Source organism: Anguilla anguilla, chromosome 12 (assembly GCF_013347855.1).
Source record: "Anguilla anguilla isolate fAngAng1 chromosome 12, fAngAng1.pri, whole genome shotgun sequence".
In the NCBI taxonomy this organism is placed as follows: domain Eukaryota; kingdom Metazoa; phylum Chordata; class Actinopteri; order Anguilliformes; family Anguillidae; genus Anguilla; species Anguilla anguilla.
The window spans coordinates 33,310,848-33,331,271 of NC_049212.1; the positions used below are offsets into that span (position 1 = coordinate 33,310,848).

General features: G+C 41.4%; 1 protein-coding gene and 1 long non-coding RNA gene across 4 annotated transcripts in view; both read right to left on the reverse strand.

Annotated features, from left to right (window-relative positions):
• Nucleotides 1–12,788, reverse strand: part of LOC118209394 — a 187,651-nt gene extending 174,863 nt beyond the window's left edge. For all 3 annotated transcript variants that reach the window (XR_004761711.1, XR_004761708.1, XR_004761709.1), the window contains exon 1: nt 12,701–12,788. This is a non-coding gene — a long non-coding RNA (uncharacterized LOC118209394). The remainder of the gene's footprint in view (nt 1–12,700) is intronic.
• A 3,257-nt stretch (nt 12,789–16,045) lies between these two features.
• Nucleotides 16,046–19,696, reverse strand: LOC118208968 (protein FAM181B). Its single transcript, XM_035383986.1, has one exon. The coding sequence runs from the start codon at nt 19,336–19,338 to the stop codon at nt 18,352–18,354; it is 987 nt and encodes a 328-aa protein (XP_035239877.1). The 5' UTR covers nt 19,339–19,696; the 3' UTR covers nt 16,046–18,351.
• Nucleotides 19,697–20,424: the final 728 nt, after the last annotated feature.

The window sequence follows — 20,424 nt, forward strand, 5'->3', positions numbered from 1 at the left end:
AATCTGTTGCAAGTATTTTGAGTACGGAGAACACAGTAGACATTGTTCATTTGTGATAAAATCGGCCAGTGGAGGACAAAGCAAAAGCATTACACCCTCATTAACACGGGGATACAAATTCAAATGATTCAAAGGCAAGCGCTTTATTAAGAACACAAAACGAGCAATGTCAAATACTATTCGCCAATGCGACACAACACATGATTATATATCACACCTGACTTAAGGGGTCAACCCGCCATCCAAACTGCTCGCACACATGCTAATGAAGGCTCCACAAGGCCGGTACATTATGATAATGAAGCCGACAGGGGTGAGCAACAAATGTGGCATTACTGAGGGGGCACGACTTCTACCGCTGCTGAGGTTTAACAACATGTACACTGACAAAACTCACACCCAGCGCTCATTTCTTTGTACTGTGCTATTTATTTATATTTACTCTTTTCTTCCCTAAAATATGAACGCACGTGCACACACACACAAAACCTTCCCATTTTCTCTCCACTTCCCATTTTGTTTTAATGGTATTGATCAAAACATCAAAAGCAAGTACAGTTTCACACATAATGAGCCTCATTACATCCAAGCCCAAGCTCAGTTCCCTGTACTGTCAAACTGACCACCTTACATCCACATACACACCCACACAGACAGCATACAGACACACACACCCACATGCACACAGGCAGCGTTCAGACACACACACCCAAAGCACACGCATACATATACACACACACACGCACCCAAAGCACACGCACGCACCTGTACACACCCTGCACACTTGCATTCGGGAAAAAACTGGACATAACCCCACCAAAAACAAAATCAAACTAAACTTAAACTACACTAATCAATATGAAAACTGGTGTTCTTTATGGTTATGAAAGTAGTTCAAGCTCAAAAACAATTCTAATGAAACGTAGCTTTATAAGCGCCCAATGTATTACTTCATACATCATTTGGAAGACGATGCCAGTATGCGAGGAAGAATCCAACCAGCGAGGGGAAAAAGAAATTGGGCCTCTTCAAAAAAGTGACTGCTTTCAGAAAACCAGCTGGTCCATATTTGTCTTTCCATGGTCAATGAACTTCTATTCGCCACACAGCTGTTCCTCTCGGTCCTATTAATTAAGCGCACCTGTCAAAGAGTAGCTGGCCGGCTGGCGCCTCGAGCACAACTTTGGGGAGGAGGCCAGGTAAAAGTTTGCTACTGCTCCTCCATTTTGTCCGCTCTTCCACAAAAAAAATAAAAAAAATAAAATAAATAAATAAATAAAAACCAGAACATATACTATGGATAACAGAAAACAACATGGCACTTTTCAGTAAAAGTATTAAAAATTCCAAAGAGGAAATCATTTTAAAAGCATGTTGTACCAACGTGTTTCGGCTTACTAGCCTTCCTCAAACTAGTAAATCAAGCCTAGGCCTAGCCTACGCCATGCTTTTAAAATAATTTACTTTTTGCACATGCCATAACAATTAAGGCATTTTAAATATTTATACTAATGCAGAGTGCCTTGATTTTTCTGTCATCAAATGACAGTACAGTTTAATGAACTCAATCACCTTCTTTACCGAATCCTTATATTTTAGCATCCTGACACAGTTCCTTCTTTCCTCTTCGAACAAATCGTGTCCTGACAAATCAACCACATTCACAGGTTCTCTTAGGAAGAAGGATCCCATTTTGTTCGCAAGCAACTATTTGTCACGAGGGGCAGCGCTGGTATCCAGTCTTTCGATTTTCTCCTTGACAATGATGAATGCCACGCATTTTCTTTTGTCCAGAAAAAGTGACTTTGGTTGCAAATGTATATACTATCATGCTCCCTCTGTATTACTATTTATTTATTTATTTTGGGGGGTGGGGGGGGGGCGGGGTTAAAATAAAATTTAAATGATTTGACTTATTCCCCAACGCAGTTTCATTACAGTCCCATCAGTATATCATATCCTGAGTAAATGTGTGGCAACACCAGGAGCCGAGCCGCTCCGCTCCACTGCGTTTGTTTAGATACAGAAAGGTGATAAACCTCACAACGAATAAACACAAACACGGTCAGGTGCTTCTGTTCCGCTCCTGGTGTTGGTTCATGTTTGCTTATATTTGGACAAGATTTTGGGATAAAACCAAAAAAAACTGCAGTGAAAAGGGAATGAACAAGAGCAAGAGCAGAGCATTTATATTCATTACATAATAAAATGTGTTAGGAGCAGTTTGGCTGTAGAAATGCAGTAATTAACTCAGATTTAAAGCGATACATGCAGGCACTTGGAAAGACACCTCTGAAATTGAAATGCTAATGATGGAGTCATTTGCATATATTTGTCGATCTTACCAAAAGGAACATTAAAAAAAGACAGGCACCTTGTTTCACTACCGAGCTGTACCAGTGTTGCTGCTTATCACATCTCTATAATGGCGCAGAAAGAATGGCCGTCTGCACATCTATTCTGCTCTATTTCAGGAATATATATATCTGAAATAGAGCAGAATAGAGGTGCAGACTGCCTCTGTGTTTCTAGGAAACTGTTTGGGTTACTGCTGCACGTTGCCTTCGGCCTCTGTGGAATGACGCAAGGAACAGATTTAGAAATCCTGTGAGAAGGAAGGACGTTTCCTCCCCACGAGTATACTGCCAAATCCTTCTAAAGAAAGTAGCCTTAGTTAAATTATCTGATCAGGAATCTAGCACAAGCACACAACAACAAAAAAAGACGTATGTGAGAACATGACGGACAACCACGTAATGTAAAAATCACAATTTTGGTTCCCAAACAGAAGAGTAGAAATTCAAGAGGCAGGTTATGAGCCCATTTGCAGAACCAAGCATTGCAAAGAATTCCATCAATAACAACTGAACTGAAGGTAGGAAACGGTTCAGAGGCTTTAGAATTCTTTCACAGAGCACCACTTGGGGGTCCACTTAAAAGTGGAACACTGAACAGGTAAGAGGTGCTCAGGTATCCCACTGAGAAATAAACCTCTTACAGACACCGAGATAGCAGATCATTCCAAACGATAAGGTCGTATGAGCTCAATTTCTTCATTTTGCCTTCCTTCAGTCTGATAAATGCAAGTTTTTAGGGTCAATCAAAAACATAACTCTAATGATCGCAAAAAAGAAAAAAAAACACTTTACTTTTCTGCTGTGTGTGGTGTCGGTGAGCCAGTAGGGGGCAGTAACCCCTCTTGGGCCAATGTCGCAGTGCAGATGTAACTTCTTTTTTTTTGGACGAGACGAGTTGTTAAATCAAGGTCCTGATTCGCTGTGTGAAGAACCTGTGACACTTATCAAAAGAACATGGGTGTTAACCCCAGCATCCTGGCCAAATATCCAATCTGGAAGCTTCCATCTGGCCTGCTAATCCCCTCCCCCTACATCTGCTGCTAACTGACTCAGTAAACCCTCACGCTCCCTCCCAAAAGGAGCTGCTGCATCTGAAGGCACCCTGGAGAGCAAGAGAGAGCATCCCAGAGCCCAGTCAAACTGCCGCACAGAACTAACCAATGTGTAGTAGTAGCAGCAGAATTAGTAGTAGCAGCAGTACAGGTCGTAGTAGTATCCACTGAGGCATGATTCTTCCATCAAAAACTACTACTATGTACTGTATCAATCAAGGTAGATCACTGCCTCTGAATTTGTAAACATATTACTTGTAAATATAAGAAAAACAGCACATAGTTATGTATTCATCCAGTCTTCAGTGCCACTTTCTCAAAGCGGCATGCTTTACCATTTCACTCGTACGGTTAATTTCACAAAGCCAACACCTGGGGACACGCTGCATTTGATATTCATGATGAGAAACCCTCCATTCAGGTCAGGGAAATCCAGGGCGCTTTACAACAGGAGCTCACTGCAAATGCTGCCCACCCCCCAGCACCCCCCCCCCCCCCACCCCCCCACCCCTTTGCCATCCCCGTGCCAAAAGCAGTGTTCATTTCAATTTCCTAATTTATTTCCATCTTTCAATTTCTCTTTCAGTACCCCAGGGAAGGCAGCTAATATACGCCCGTGCTGTCTAATCTAATTATTTGAAAAGCAATTCATCTGAATATCACACCATCACTTTCCACCTCCGTGTCTCACCTCAGAAGATTTAATCTTACCCTAATGCTATTGCTCGCTAATGAAAAAGAAACACTAATTGTAAAGTTCAGATGAAGGGAGATTGTACAGCTTTACATGACCCCTGAAATTACAGAGTTTTACGACATTAGCCCATCCGCCACAGCTCCCCTTCTGGCGGTGAAGTGTATTGCCTCATATGCAGAGTTCTAAAACATTTTTTTTTTTCGTTGAGGGGGGGATAGAGCGACAATTTGGAACCAGACAATAAATACATAAATAAAATCCATCTCTGCTGCTGCTGAAGATGAACATTTTCTGCTTCAGTCCCTTTTATGTGTACCAGTAAAAAATATCGCACCAGTTTCAGGTCACTTCAGGTAAAGTGAAGGAGCAGATGTGAACACAATAACAAGATTGATAGCTGGGGGCCACAGAATCTCTGCCACCAGCCATAACCCTCAGCATGCATCTGCAAAAGGCCATGAAGGAGAATGCTGCTCACAGAGCCATAAAACCAGAGCCCACAAACATATTAAATGTTCAGCATATTCAAAGATCATCATATTGTTTAATGAGTGTTTATACACGCAAACAAACGTGCACACAACAGAGCACATACGCATGGACATGCACGCCCACAGTCATTTTTGTTATGGCTTTTTTTTTTTTTCTTTCAACTAACTCAATCTACAATCCATATTGTACATAGTTTTATTATGTAACCTCTGCTTTGGCAACACAAGTGCCTATATTTGCAATGCCAATAAAGCGTTTTGAATTAAAAAAATTATTTAATTACTGTATACTGGTTGGTTCTTATACCTTTGTTGTTAGGAGACACATGGGCTCCTAAAATGGACAAGTGCAAAGCATCTGTATTTCAGCTAATTGTACACCTGTCCTATTTCCAGAACTTGCATAGTTAGCTTATTTCAGTCCAATTCATTCCCTGTTTTGTCTATAGCAGAACTGCCAACCCCGTCCCTGGAGCTCTACCATACTGTAGGTTTTCATTTCAACCTTAATTTGGCACACCTGACTCTACTATTTAGCAGCTCAATGAGGCCTCTAGCTGTTGAATGATGCGGGCTTGGTCAGGGCTGGAGCAAAAACCTACAGGTCAGTAGATCTCCAGGAACAGGGTTGGGCAGCCTGGCTACTTTGGATGTATTCTGTTGGCCTGACAGAAACCTTCAACAGCATACCCTTACATAAGCATTTCTGTCAATTTTATGGATATAAACTGTCTGGTGTTCCATTTCCCCCTAAACAGATATAACAGTGAACTAAAAATGTGCCCATCAAATGTGACTGATGAATAAAGCTTTTTTTAATTGCATTCAACAGGGAAAGCTTTGCCCTGGGGTTACCAGCATTGCAATGCAAGCATTGTTTTCACACTTTCACTGTCTCAGTCACTCTCTCTCCCTCTTTCCTTCTCTCCCTGCAGGATATGCTTCTTAAACAGTGCTTCGCTCACCATTATTCTACCTATTTCCAGTTTGTGTTATTTCTCTCCTCATTCCCCCCTTCCCCGTGTCTACCCGAGGTGACTAATCAGTGGCGCATGCATTTTGCAACGGCGTACCTGAAGCCCTGAGGGACCTTCATGCATTTTGTGTATAAAGTTGTTATTTCATTAGAGAAGTGAGGTTAGGGTGGTCTAATGACTGGAGATCACACAAATCACAATCTCAGCCTTAGAAGGATTACCTTGAGCATGCTGGCTGGCAGCCAGACATTGTGCCCAGGGAAATTAATCTATTCCAGCAGAAAGAAGAAAGGCAACACTAGCTTCCAGAGTCATAAAAAAAGGAGAAAAGGGAAATGTGAAGGCACAGTAATCCACCCAGCAGCAGACATCCAGTAAGCTCTGTTCCTCAGGAATGATTAACAGTTTTGTTTAGTAGACAAAAAGAACACATTTCATTCTTTTCAAACCCAGAAAAATATTTTTTTTAAGTATATCCAGGGGCCAACCCTATAGAATGAGGCAGCAATTTTTTTTCTTTTTTTTTTGTCTTTGTCTCTGGCTGAATGTCATGCGTGTGAACATTGTGGGCACTGAAATATGCTCTGACCTTTCTCAAGAGATAAAACTGAAATGCAGAATGTATTTGTCTGAAGACAACTCCTTCAGATCTCAGACATCGTGTACAGACCATCAACATTATTGACCAACCATTTTTATTGCTGCGGTCAAACAGACCTCCATTCGACAAGTACGTCAGCCCTCCGGTTACTAAGCAGTGTGCAGAGTGGTCATTGGTTACAGAAGAATCTCTCCTCCAATAGACAGGATCTATCTTGTAGTGTGCGGGTGAGGGTAGGAACGGTACGCGCTGACCGAACCAATCTTTGCGTTCATGGATCTTTTTTAGGATCGGCGTAAATCTTTTTTTTTTTGTCATTTGAGCTCCTGGAACACGGGATGACCCGTTTGCCTTCGGAAGTCGCGCGGCTCTTCCCCAGGAATCGCTGTCCGCGTGGCTATAACGCACAGACCCGTAGTCTGAAAACAGCGGCACTCGTGGGCGGCTTCACTGACACAGCGCGCGCGCGCGCACACACACACACACACACACACACACACACACGGCAGCAGCAGCAGCGACTGCGTGGGTGTGGGTGGCACAGCTTTAATGTGAGGCCACAGAGTCATAGTACTACCGGCCTTACAAGAACTAGTATGCAAGAATCGGGGGGAGGGTTGTCCCAAAATATGTTTTTAAGTCATCATTTACCTTCTTGCATCATGATGGCCAGTCCCACATGATTGAGAAATTCTTCATTGGGCTGAAGTACCTGTTAGGATGCATCTACATCTCATGTTGCTAGTGTGGACAAAAACAAAAAGATCGCTCTTTAAAGACAAGGCAAAATATGAATGTGGTGTCTGGTCCTTCAAGAAAGGCTCTCAGAGACTCCAAATACACCCAAAAAAATTTTAATTAACATGTCCTTCTGCATTAATTGGCAGAAAAATCCCTCATACATTATGTTCACCATAAAAACATAAGTAACAAAAACTGCTGTTCCACTACAGAACTATGTATTCAAATTAATTATGCGCTGAATGATCGACACTTAAATTTCCCCAAGCAGGCAACAGCTGTGCCAGCTCTCCAGAGAAACTGTGCACAGATGTCATGGTAACAAAAGACTTTATAGACTAAAAGTACCACCACAGTAAAAAATTTTGAAAAATACAATATTGTGGCTTGATAAAATGAAACTAAAATTGCCAATGTGCATGCAGCTATGGACAGTAGTGCATACTACAGTGCATATGAATAGACCGTAACAAGGCTATTCAACTATTCAGATTCACTTGGTCAGCTTTTGTCAGTGTTTTTGTGTCTCTAGGCTAGCACTTATAATGCAAAGCCATAATTCAAGAGGAAATTTTTATCAGAGGATTTCTTATTACATGATGCATAGGTAGTGGAGCCAAGCTATGATTTTATTTTTTTCTCCATGGCAATGTGCAGATCATTGAAACTGGTGATTTGGACAGGTTATGCGTTAACGGTTTACATTGTTTTATTACGGCATGACTGCAGTATGCGGCAAAGGATTGTGGGATATGTTTTTCCCTCCTCCAAGGCCAACTTTTCATTGTATTCTGATTAATTCGCTCCTTCAGATGACTGAACAGTGCAAACTACTCCAGGTATAACGGGAGGGAAGATCAGGAGGGATCAGTCAGATTAAAACTGACAGCAAAGTCACACTTGGACCACTGCTGCTCACTTGTTCGGGAGTGGAATGAAAGTACAGTTATTTTCTGTATTCCCACATATAAAGAGAAAATATAACAGAGTGCATTACAAAGGTAAGGATGCATTGTAATGTAAACTGCCTTTCTGGGCATGCCATCATCAAATTTAGCATAAATAAGCACATAATTGTAAGGTGATTTTACTTATATTGATTTCAGCAGTTAATGTTTTCAATTGTTTATGAATCTTTATAACTTCTGCAGTTACAATTTTTTTGGGAACAGACTTTGAATAATCCTTTGCATACAGAAGCTTAACAAAACAAATGAAAATAACTATTTGTCTAGACCACTGGCAATATTGATTCCCGCAGCGCAATAAAATAGCCTAATATTCGGTGCAATAACGCTTTGCATTTTGCAGGAGCCAACCTGTAGGTTGGAGCCTGCAGTGCTTGTGGAAACTGGAGTCTGACATGGGCTAACAAATCCCTCATCTATGAAGGAAATGGATTTTATAAAAAAAGATTTGGAAATATGATTTGCATGAAAATATTGCACAAGTCAATCTTGGGAGGCGTCTGCTGTCGTCAGAGAATTCAAAGCAAAAGGAACTGAAACGGTCGTCATTGGTGTGCTGCACAGCTGGTGTTGCCACGCACACGCACACGCACAGTAGACTTTATTTAACACTAGTGAGAAATGAAAAGGAAACAACATCTAAATATTAGCAAGACTGCTGGAGCTTTGCAAGGCCAAATAAATATCATAACAGTCCTTCACCTTTGGATATTTCACAATATGAGTTCAGCTGCTGAAATGCTATATTCATTTATTCAATTTGCAGCAAATACGAGAGTTCCTGGAGCAGTTCATAGTAAAGGAACTAGGAGTCTTCTCTGCACGTTCAAGTGGGCTGGGTATTGATGTATTGGGCTTTTGAAAGCACAGGGAAGTGTAAATGTCACATTGTGGAACACTGAAAAAGCCTTAATGGTGTGGGAGGGCCCCAAAGGACATTCGAGGGGTGAAAGATCAGAGATTTTTAATGTTCTGCTCGAACCTTAGCAACAACATTTGCGTGGATGTCACTGAACGAGTGAACATCGACTCAAAAGGAATGCGCGATGCTCAAGTCTCCTGATTCACTAGATTGCAGAGTTTCATAAAAACACAACAGCATTCTGCCAATCCACCCCCCATACGTTCACCGCCCTCGGAAATTTCCATTTGAATGGAGCAGGGATTTTCCCAAGAGACAACTTAGCGGATGTTCAATTAATGCCCCTCCAGTTCATTCCTCTGCGCAAATTATGGGCAAATGTCATATTGAAAAGGAAAGAAAGGGTAATTCCGCATTGTATGGTGGTATGCAAGTGGACGTGTGGGGGACTGCAAAACAAACCACCGCACAACAAAATATCAATATTTATGACTGCGCTCGGGCCAAAAGGCCTTTGTGGATACCAATTGTGTGCATATGCCCATGCAAGCCAGCAGGCTGAAAGGAATCTTGATGAGAAAATTAAAAATTATGGCCAACACTGCATATGCTTATATACACACACATATACACAGAATTGAAAACATGGAGAAATAAAGGTTCATAATATTAGCAGGCTACAGCAAGATGTTTTTCCACTGGTCTGAGAAGCCCACAAGAGACACTGACAAATGCTACAAAAAAAGACTTTCCCCGCATCATACCATATAATACATCACCAGCAAGAACAAAACAGGTGACTCTTTCAATGTGTCTGAAAACAGCGGCACTCGTGGGTGGCTTCACTGACACAGCGTGCACACACACGGCAGCGGCAGCATCGACTGCGTGGGTGTGGGTGGTACAGCTTTAATGTGAGGTCACAGAGTCATAGTACTACCGGCATTACAAGAACTAGTATGCAAGAATTGGGGGGGGGGGGGGGGGGGGGGGCGTCCCAAAATATTTTTTTAAGCCATCATTTACCTTCTTGCATCATGATGGCCAGTCCCACATGAGCAAATCTAGTGCACACAAGATTGAGAAATTCTTCATTGGGCTGAAGTACCTGTTAGGATGTGTCTACATCTCCTGTTGCTAGTGTGGACAAAAACAAAAAGATCGCTCTTTAAAGACAAGGCAAAAGATGAATGTGGTGTCTGGTCCTTCAAGAAAGGCTCTCAGAGACTCCAAATACACCCAAAAAAATGTAATTAACATGTCCTTCTGCATTAATTGGCAGAAAAATCCCTCATACATTATGTTCACCATAAAAACATAAGTAACATCACCAGCAAGAACAAAACAGGTGACTCTTTCAAAATGGCCTCCAGAGGCACCAACGTCTTATTTGATTTCCACATAAATCAGTTATGCTCATGCCAAGCCAGTAGAAAGGGAGAAAGCCATGAAGGAGCCTCTGTTCAGCAAGGTTTATATGGTTATACATTGCCACCTTTCCTCCATTACAGGGAGGAAATGTCAATTATTTGTTTCAAAGCTCACAGTTCTAAGGGGGAAAATGCAACAACTGTGCAACACTTTTTGTACGCATAGCCAAATCCATCATTCCCATTTCATCTCGCCCATGAGCCAAACGCTGGGGGAAATTTGAGACGTCTCATTGCAGAGAAAACCGATTCAACAATACGCAGCGAGCTCTCGCACACAGCAATCATCATTATAGTCGCCATCGCTGCAAATGAACGAATGTTATCTTCAGCGTTACAGGATTTTCCCATTTCTGCTTCGATCAGACCGCTTTAATAAGCACGAAAGCCCATCTCTCCGCGTGACTCATTACAGCCGTGGACCTCAAAGGATGCGTTCCCCGTGTCCGATAAGCTCGGAGCCGGATACAGGGCACTGCACGCATTCCGACTCCCACCCTGTAATCGCACAACTAACGTGCAATTCAAAATCGACAGCGAAGTCATAAACACGGCTTATCTGTGAATACATGTGCTCTGTAGTTTAAAAAAAATGTATTTCAACAGCATTGGTCTTATTTTGATGGGGTTTTTTTTTCTTTTTTTTTGCCATTTTCCAGTAGATGTTTTTTTTTCTTCCTAAAACAAAATGCAGCAACTTACACAGCAACACTACCATCTAGTGGAAACCACAACCTAAAAATAAAAATTTGTCACGGATTGCTTTGGTCTTCTAATATTTTATATTTTGATGTCTTTCAATGGGGAATAGATTTGATTCCATCAACATCTGCTCAAGTTTTAGGAGGCATCAATTAAGTAAATTACCTGAGAACAATGACACAGATAATGAATACAGATAATGAATAGTCTGTGTGGGGGGGGGGGGGGGGGGCGGGGGGTTTCGAGCAAGCTCCATGTGTAATTCAGTTTTTGTGCACCAGAGGGCGCAATTAAAACCTAAACTGAGTAAACTATTCCAACTGTTGTAACTCAAGTTCCTTTAACATTATTTAAGATATTCAAAGTCTTCACAATGTGAAAAATATATAAACAACTTTAGGCATCACACCATTGACAAAATTCTTCCATTTGGGATACTGCTGTGCACAAACCTTCCTTAACCTCATACAATAAAAATACCATATCCTGGTTCTACATAAGGTAAATGGTAAATGGACTGCATTTATATAGCGCTTTTATCCAAAGCGATTTACAATTGATGCCTCTCATTCGCCAGAGCAGTTAGGGGTTAGGTGTCTTACTCAAGGACACTTCGACATGGCCAGGGCGGGGTTTGAACCGGCAACCCTCCGACTGCCAGACAATCGGTCTTACCTCCTGAGCTATGAGTAGTGATTCAAAATACTTTTATTACATATAAATATATTCTCCAATACATTATGCCGGTTATATTCTAATATATCCCACTGAGACCAAATAGGAAAAAACAATTAATATTTATATATAATTAAAATGTTTATATACAAATGACAATACAAGGTGCATTTCCAGAGTTTCATATTTCTCAAATAAGACATGGCATCATATCATCCAGCTTCTCCCCCTGACAAAACGTCAAGAATGCCAATATATTGTATCTATGGAAGGAGCCATGAATCAAACCCCCATTGAGCGCTTCCTATTCCCAATGACTGAGATAGACCATGGTGAGTGCTTAATCTAGTGATCTTGATACTGTCAGATCCTCTGAATCTTGATGTCGGCGTGTTATTAAAACCCAGCCATTAAGATGTATGGCCGGCATCTCCTTCAGCACCTCCGGAGAAAAAGCACTTTGTCCCAGATCTGATAGACACCCCTAGACCCCCCATTCCTCCTGCACTTTCTGCTTCCGCCACTAATCAGAGTCCAGCCCTATCTCGCGCCACAGAGGTTGGCACCTGCTTTCTTTGATTCACCTCACGCGCGCGCGCGCGCGGAAATTCTGTTCAAAAGTTACTTAGGTCTCAAGTCCAGGTCCAAACTCAGACAGAACTCCTACATATGATCTCATGTTTAAGAATGAAAACCTTTAAAATAATGGCATTTACATTTAGCCATTCGACACATGCGCGTATCCAGAGAGACTTTTCAATAAGTGCATATAAAGGTTAGGCGAACAACTGATATCAATATCATCAGCCTAAAGATAATCAGGGCAGACTGGGTCTAAAAATCCACCCGGTGTTCTATCGCTTTGTCCTGTCGACAACTCCTTACCGACAGCCCACACAATCAGTTTAATTGCGAACACTTGTGTTTTGCTGACAAACAGCCTGCGAGCTTGGTTAACATAACGCAGATATGCGTAAGAAATGTTTACATTCTGAAAAGCAACATCAACCTTAAAGTATAAAAACAGATGCGCCACACGAAAAGTTTACTTTCTGAAAAGCAACATCAACCTGAAAGTATAAAAGTAGAAGCGCCACAATCACAACTAAACCCAGCTACTCCCTTGAGAGGAGAGAAAGTTTCCTACCTCAAACAGCCAGCAGGTGTCGCAGACGTACACTTTCTGCAACAAGATTGTTTCCAAAAAACGAGAACTCCTGATGCTCTACACACGGATCCTCCTTGGACAATTTTTTAGAGTTTGTGAAGGTTCTGCGTCATCTTGTTCTTCGTCTCTGTGTTACCGGGCTGGAATCTCTGAGGTCAGCTCAGTAACATCGTGGTCGTAATCTGGCTTCCCCTGACTTCTCAGTTGACCTGCTGCTGAACTATCGGGAATGCATAAGTAAAACGTGTCTCTGATTTTAGCACCTTTGGCCGCAACTGTCAAGGGATTTGAGCGTTTTAATCTTTTCCTTTTCAGCACTCCTCTTTTCTTTACGTTTTTCCCTCCACTTCCCATTTCTATTGGTTATAGTTTATCCAAGCATCTACCATAAATTAGTACACATACACAATCTCCAATCGAGCTTGTATGAAGTTCAAACTTGAGCCAACTTCGGTGACGTGAACCGCGCAGCTGTTCAAACTGAGGACAAAGGGTCGATCCATTTTCCGCGGGGGGGGGGGGGGGGGGGGGGGGGGGGGGGGCGGGGGCGGTGAAATTCATTGATTAACTTCAATCAATGAAATTCATTGATTAACTGCTGCTGTGATGTCTAAACGAAAAGAAATCTAGGTACTTGGTACATAAACCAAAAACGTAAGTGCCATAACAGGTGCATGAGGGGCGATACAAATCATGAAATAAGCGGAGTATTGTGTTGAAGAGCAGTAACGTTAAAAAGTGGTAATGTTTCGCAATAAGAGAATTTCACTTGAAAGTTAAGGTATTTGTTAGACACTAACTTCATAGTACAACCTCATTATTAACTTTTATTTTATGGGGTTGCCCAAAATATCCCCTAGGCCTACTAGTCATTTATACATAGTTTCTCATTAACTACAAAATTAGATATACCTCCACAGGGTATTTCATTAAAAAAATATCTTTAAAAAAAAAAAGCTGTAAGTAGTTACACCCCCCCCCACCCCCCCCCCCCCCCCCATGAACAGAAAACACAAAAAGCAATGCGTTTCATGCATTATTGCATGCATTAATAACCTTGTAATGAGAAAAATTATTCCACAGGAATAATTTTGTAGTGCATCGTCATGTTTCCCCAGGGAAACATTCTGGTTACAGGAATAGTTCTATGGGGAAAGGGTGGATGCAAAAATAAATAATTATCATAATTAACTTAATAATATTTAATGGCAATTGTGCTTTATTCAGTTTGAATTTTACACACAACAAAACTCAATGAAGGGGCTCCTGAGGTGTTCCCTATGAAATCAATTTCTTCTCATTTTTAAATTAAATGAACCTTTATTCATACAGGGTAGGTGGACTGAGTACCCACATTCTTTTACAGCCATACCCTGTTAATGCCCCCCACCTACTGAGCATGTCTTTAGACTGTGGGAGGACACTGGATTACCGAGAGGAAACCCACATGGTCATGGGGAGAACATGCATGCTCAGAAAGGCCCTGGCCGGGATTCGAAACCAGGACCCTCTTGTCCTGAGACTACAGCGTTACACTGCCACACTTCACAGTGTACGGAGGCGCCTCCGTTACCGAAATTGTGGTCGTCGCTGCCCTGTCAGCCAATGAAGAGAGGCCTTCAGGCCTGCAGTCTGCATATACCAGCTGCACAAGCTTTTCCCTCCTCGATTGCAATAACTGCACACTCTCAGGTGGTGGACTGCGCAGTGAAAAGAAGTGGCAGCTCATAGTTCTGGAGGCTTGAGCCTGTTCAGGTTAATGCACAATAAAATGTCGAGTGTTACTTCAACTCTAACAGAGCACATATGCATCCTATAGGGACCAGAGTAGGACCATACAGTTTGTAGCCTACTCCACAAACATTGATTTAACACTAAACATCTGACTGCTTTGAAGACATTTTGGCAATAGTTAGTTCTAAATGGGAAGCAAATCTGGGGTTGCACAACCACAGCAGATAACATGTTAAGTGTAATGGGGAGAGCTTCCTGAAACCAGTTAAACACAGTTCAAGATGTCTATAGGGCTAGATTTAGGTGATATAGAGCTGGAGGTTCAGCACCTGCTTAATTAATCTCATGTAATGTAAGGCAGATCCTTCCCTTCTGTATATCGGTCTTCTTCCCTGTATCCATTCCAGATTAATTTGCACATTTCTTATTTGTGTGTGTGTTGTCAATAAAGCAGCCTTCTTTCATGGTTATGTAAATTCAGCTGTTAACCTGGAGTGCTACGATAATAGCTCTTTATGAATATGTCTGGAACCGGTTATTTGCCAGATTATCAATGCACCGCCTCAAATTAGGTATGTGGAAAGTCACAGGTGAACAAAACATATTTTCTTGTCTCACCTGTAAAGCTTTTTGGTGAATTCAATGGGAACACTTATATACGAGTCCTATTGGAAAGATGAGACATATTTACTTTTTATTTTGTTGACTGTATCTCACATTTGAGAAGTGATATCCATCTGATTTTATATAAATATACAGAGTAAGGTAATGCTCACCCTGTAGAAATTATGTTTTCCTTAGTCGGTTAAGCAACACAATGCTGAACTTCAAAACTGGAGTTCAGTGGTCATGTTCAGAAGCAGATATCTTGTTTCCAAGCCATACCTTTAGGGGGCAGTGCGAGCTCATTTTCAGCTCTAAGTATAACTGGGAGCAGACCACCTAAACATAACACAACTACTTTTCGAAATACTGTATGAATGAGGGTGTTAAAGCTTTACTTCACATATACACTTCCATTCCGGATTTCGCTAATGAATTTTATACTTCAAAGTTCAAAAAGACATGAACATTTTAGGCCTAAAAATCGACATCGGCCTAGATTTACAATTACAATTCGTTTTTTTTTCAACATGGCACTGTACTGAAATTAATTCCGCGTTTTAAGGATTGAAATCCTGGCGAATGTGTTGTGAAAATTCAATATCCCATTTCACAAAACAGCAAAATACTGAAGATTCAAAGTCTCAGACATGATCATATTGGAAGTAGTTACTCTTCACTGGAAATAAATATAGCCATGTAAGGTGTTGTCAGAATAAACAAGCATTGAAAACAATTTAATTTGGTAGGCTAATATTCCCTATTTGGTCTAGCACTGTTAAGAATTTTGGCAAATTCTGCCAAATAAATTTGTGTTGTTCCTAATACAATATATTCTAATACTATATATACTAAAACAATACTATTTGTCGAAAATAGGTTCACCACAATTTTCATTTCTTCCTCTAAATGTACTGCAGTTCAACAACAACAGTAGTGTCAGTTTTTGACAGGAATAAAGACCAGCTTTATTTTTGTCTTCTCACACAGTCATTATACAGAATTTTACACGTTTTTAAAATTGTACTGTATATGTTGTATTTGAACCATCGAGCATGTTTTCCTAAAATTCATTTTACTGCGACACCATCCACAAATTGGACTACAGCGCACTATACATAGACATATTTTTAAGTAAGGGCATACATACATTTTCTTGTATTGCTTAGACCAATTCATGAGTTAAAAACATACATATTATGTACAGTGTAAGCTGTCAGATTTGTTTGCCGCCAAACTAAAATTTACTACTGTAGATATAGACTATTTAAATTTTGACTGTTAATTCACCTTGTTTTAAATGTTAGAGGGTATTGTAAGTGCTGAACAGAAACCTAAAATGGTTTTCCTGACCCTAACTGGCATTACTTTGTTACTCTGAAAATGAAAGTAACTCGATGGTAAATTTTCCATAAACAAATTTCGGGAGAAATATTAACCTGGTTTCCATTATCACTGAATTGGTGGGATTGGATATTCAGTCCATTCATATACTTTCTGTACTGAAAGAGTGTGATCATCATGCAGGTATAAAACACTATGAGCAAAGAAATACTGATTTTTTATTTAACATGCTGATGCTTGATATGCACAGGGCTTAGGAGTTGCTCTTGGAATAATATATCATGAATTATTACCATGGCTAGACATTTAATAAACACAAATGTATTGTAAACATTTTTATCTAAATTTATTTTATTTTATTTTATTTTATTTTATTGAGGGGGAAAAGTGATAATGCAATTTGACTTATTTACTTTTTTAAGTAAAAAAGTTGAAATCTGTCTTTGTTATTCTGATGAATATTGGAATTTGGAATTTGTGCGACACACCATACATGGACATACTCAAAGGATTATCTGAAGTAAAAAATAACAATAATAAAATTAAATCATTACCACATTTTGTATCAATTTTCTAAAATGTTAGATTGCCATTTCTAAGAAAATAAATCAATCCCTGTCAAGTGTTGTTTCTAAACAAATGAGCAGCCAGAATTTGACATAGCTTTCAATTCATTAATTGGCCTATGTGGATCTTGAGCCACAAATTTTAAGTTCTATCACCACACATAAAACAAATAATATTGATGATGTATTTCACATAGAGAAGTTTTAAAGTTAATCATGGTCGATACTGTCAACTCTGCTTTTTACAATTTAAATGAAATATTTCATCTAGATAAATAATATCTGTTTTCTAAATATGCATATTGTCCATTTGAAAAATATTTCCCATTAGCATATTTACGTTCTTCCATTTTTCAAAGTTGTATTTTTGTAATCTCCAGTAATGTCATTCGCATTAATAATTGTAAATGTTGCAAATATGTTAAAAACAAAGTCAAGCAATACGCACTTATTTTCTCAGCAAGACTTGTGCATTTAATAATAATATAACAAGTTTAATGCTGACTCAAACTAAAACAATGAAATCTCTGAATATCCTTTGAGAATCCTTCCAGGTCAAATTGACCAGAATTATTTCTACAATAATAACGCAAAGAAATGTTTTGCTACAGCCATGGTATTTGCATGTGGGTGTACAAAGATAATCCAAAAATAAATAGATCAAAAATGTAACCCTTTGAACAGCTTTTTGGAATTTTTCTTCAGACAGTGTTTCAGAACTCAATTGCTTTCAAATACCAGTAGTGATTGTTACACCAGCACTAGAATGTTCAGTTAAGAACATTCTAATCACATATTTGTGATCTTACACCTTAAAGGGTTAACCACCAGTCCAGTGTGTTGACACCCAGATGATGTGTTAGCCCTGTGTACAGAAGGCACAGTCGCAGGGAAATAGGAAATGTACTTTGTTGTCACCATCACCATTGAAAACCCCTGAGGAAAAAAAAAATACCCCCCTGACTTTAAATCATTTTGCCTTCCCAACACTAAAGTCAAATCAATCACTAAAATCAAGTTGCAGAAATATCTTTGAAAACGCCTTTCAGACATTTTCTACCCAAAATCCCTCACTCATGATCGCAGACATCAAAGAAACCTGATATGTTTTGTGACTCTTTTCAGATAATTTTTTTTGCTTCAAACTTCAAGTGTTAAGCACATTATACTAATATTTGATATTGCTAAAGTGAAATAAAAGATTCTAACAAAAATCAATTTACGATAATTATCAGAGAACAACGTATGTGCAATGTGAAACATGGCAGGCAAAATCTCTCGCAGAATTATGAACCAAATACAAACAAACTCAAACAAACAACAACTACAGTACTCGGTGTTGAGAGTACACAGTGCTGTAGTCCACATGGAAACTGGAATCTCTCAGAGGGACGGGAAAGCGGCCCTGTTGTATCCGGCCGCGAAATCGTACGCGACCTGCGGAAGCGAGCAATCCGTGAAAAAGTTTGGGAAGGCCAGGGCGCTCTCCTCGAGCGGCGAGGGGGCGGAGGAGTCCGAGTGGCAGTACAGAGCGGTCGACCCAGGCGGAACAGTCCGCGCGTTCTCGCCCGGGCCGCAGACCCCCGATTTTTTGGCCGGACCGGCGCAGGGGCCCCAGGGCTCAGTGTACAGGAACCCCCCGACCAGATGGTGGGGGTCGTAGGTGCCCCCGGGGTCCGCCCCGCCGCCCGCCGGCTCCTGCTGGACCCTCAGGGGCACCCCGTGCGCGAAAACGTCCTGGTCGCCGATCATGTTGCTGTAGTCGGGCCCCAGGAGCTCGAAGAACTCCGCCGCCTCTGGGTTGCCCCGCTCCAGGTCCTTGAGGGTCATGCCGGAAGTGGAGGTGACTTTGGCGCAGTTGGCGGGTTCGGTGAAGAAGGACGGCGGCAGGTTGCGATGGCGCAGCGGCAGCTTCTTGGCCTTCTCAGCCCGGCCGTCCTTGGCCGGGTCGAAGAGGGCCGCCAGGCTCTTGCTCTGCAGGTTGGCCTGGACCCCGTCCCGCTTGGGAGCGGTCTTCCCCGGGAAGGCGGGCTGCTGCGAGTTTGGGGACCCCTGCCTTTTGGCGGTGTCCTGGGCGCCGTTGCCGGGCGCGATGATCCCTGTGCACCGCTTGATCTGCTTCTGCAGGTACTTTCGGTGGTTGACCTTCCGCTTGGACTTGACGGGCTTGTCCAAGGCCAGCTTGATGTTGCTGGACGCTGAGTCGATGAAGCTCAGGAGGTCCCGGGTGGTCTCCCGGAAGTCCCCCTCCCGCTCCTCCTCCCCCAGGAGGCGCCCCTCGAAACTTTTCTCCGCTCCGTAGTCCATGACGGAGCCGGGGAAACAGAGGTTCATGAACTGGGAGCTCATGAAGGCAGCCTGCACAGCCATGTCTAATTCGGTCGCTATTCACGGCTCTCTTACCTACAACGCAATCCACACGGGAGAGAAAGGGCCTCAAGAAAGCATGTTTTTTTTTTTGGTCTTGTTTTTGTCCTATTCCAGGGTGGCGTAGCAAACCCTTGGTCGGTCCCAACACTGTTCCCGCAGCACTCTCCGAAACTGAACTGAGTGACAGTGTTTGGGGGAAGGGGAGAGATCTCTGAGGGGGGCGGGGCCAATGATGTCAGAACATCAAAGAGGAGGGGCCCAGAGACCTCGAGACTTAACTCTTTGCTTACGCTTGACCACCTGCAACTATGAAGGATTTGTCTGAAGTATCCTGCTGTGTGGGGGGACAATACCCGTTAGGAGAATCCCCTGAACCCCCCCCCCCACACACACACACACACACACACTCACTCCCCGTGCCTTGTTTTTCTCTGCAATGTACGTCCAAGCGAGCTCAAACTTTGGCATGAAATTGTGGGATCTTGCCATCTCACCAACAGCCCTTGTAAGCAGTACTCCTTCTGTTCGTTGTTTTATATTTTTCCCTGAATATCAAAAGATCGCAACACTATTTTTCATATTTCTTCCATATTACTGCTTTAATAAGATTTTTAAAAATTTCTTTTGCATAGAAATATAAAATACGATTTGATCAAATATTTTGATCTGAATATTTGCATGTAGGAACTCTTTTCTCAGTTATGTTTCATGGTTTCCATGATTTTATTAAGGGCCAGGGTGTGTATTTAATGAGTACATACTTATCCCATGAATACAAGCTGAGGTTTAAGAGTTAAATAGCACTGCATCCCTAAGGCCACCTCTCCCTCAATGGCTTTTAGCCACAGACCAAAACTTTTATCTGCTACAGTGCTTGTGCCTCTGTGCGATGTTTTAATTAGCATATCTGCATACCCTTAGGATATTCTCCTGTGTTAGATTAACATTTCCCCAACTAAAATTATATTGTAAATGCAATGCATACAATTAAAGATCAAACAATAAGTTGTGAGTTTCATTTATTTACGCATATTTTACAAATATCACTCGGACACCGACTATATTTTGTGTTGGAAAAAAAATATT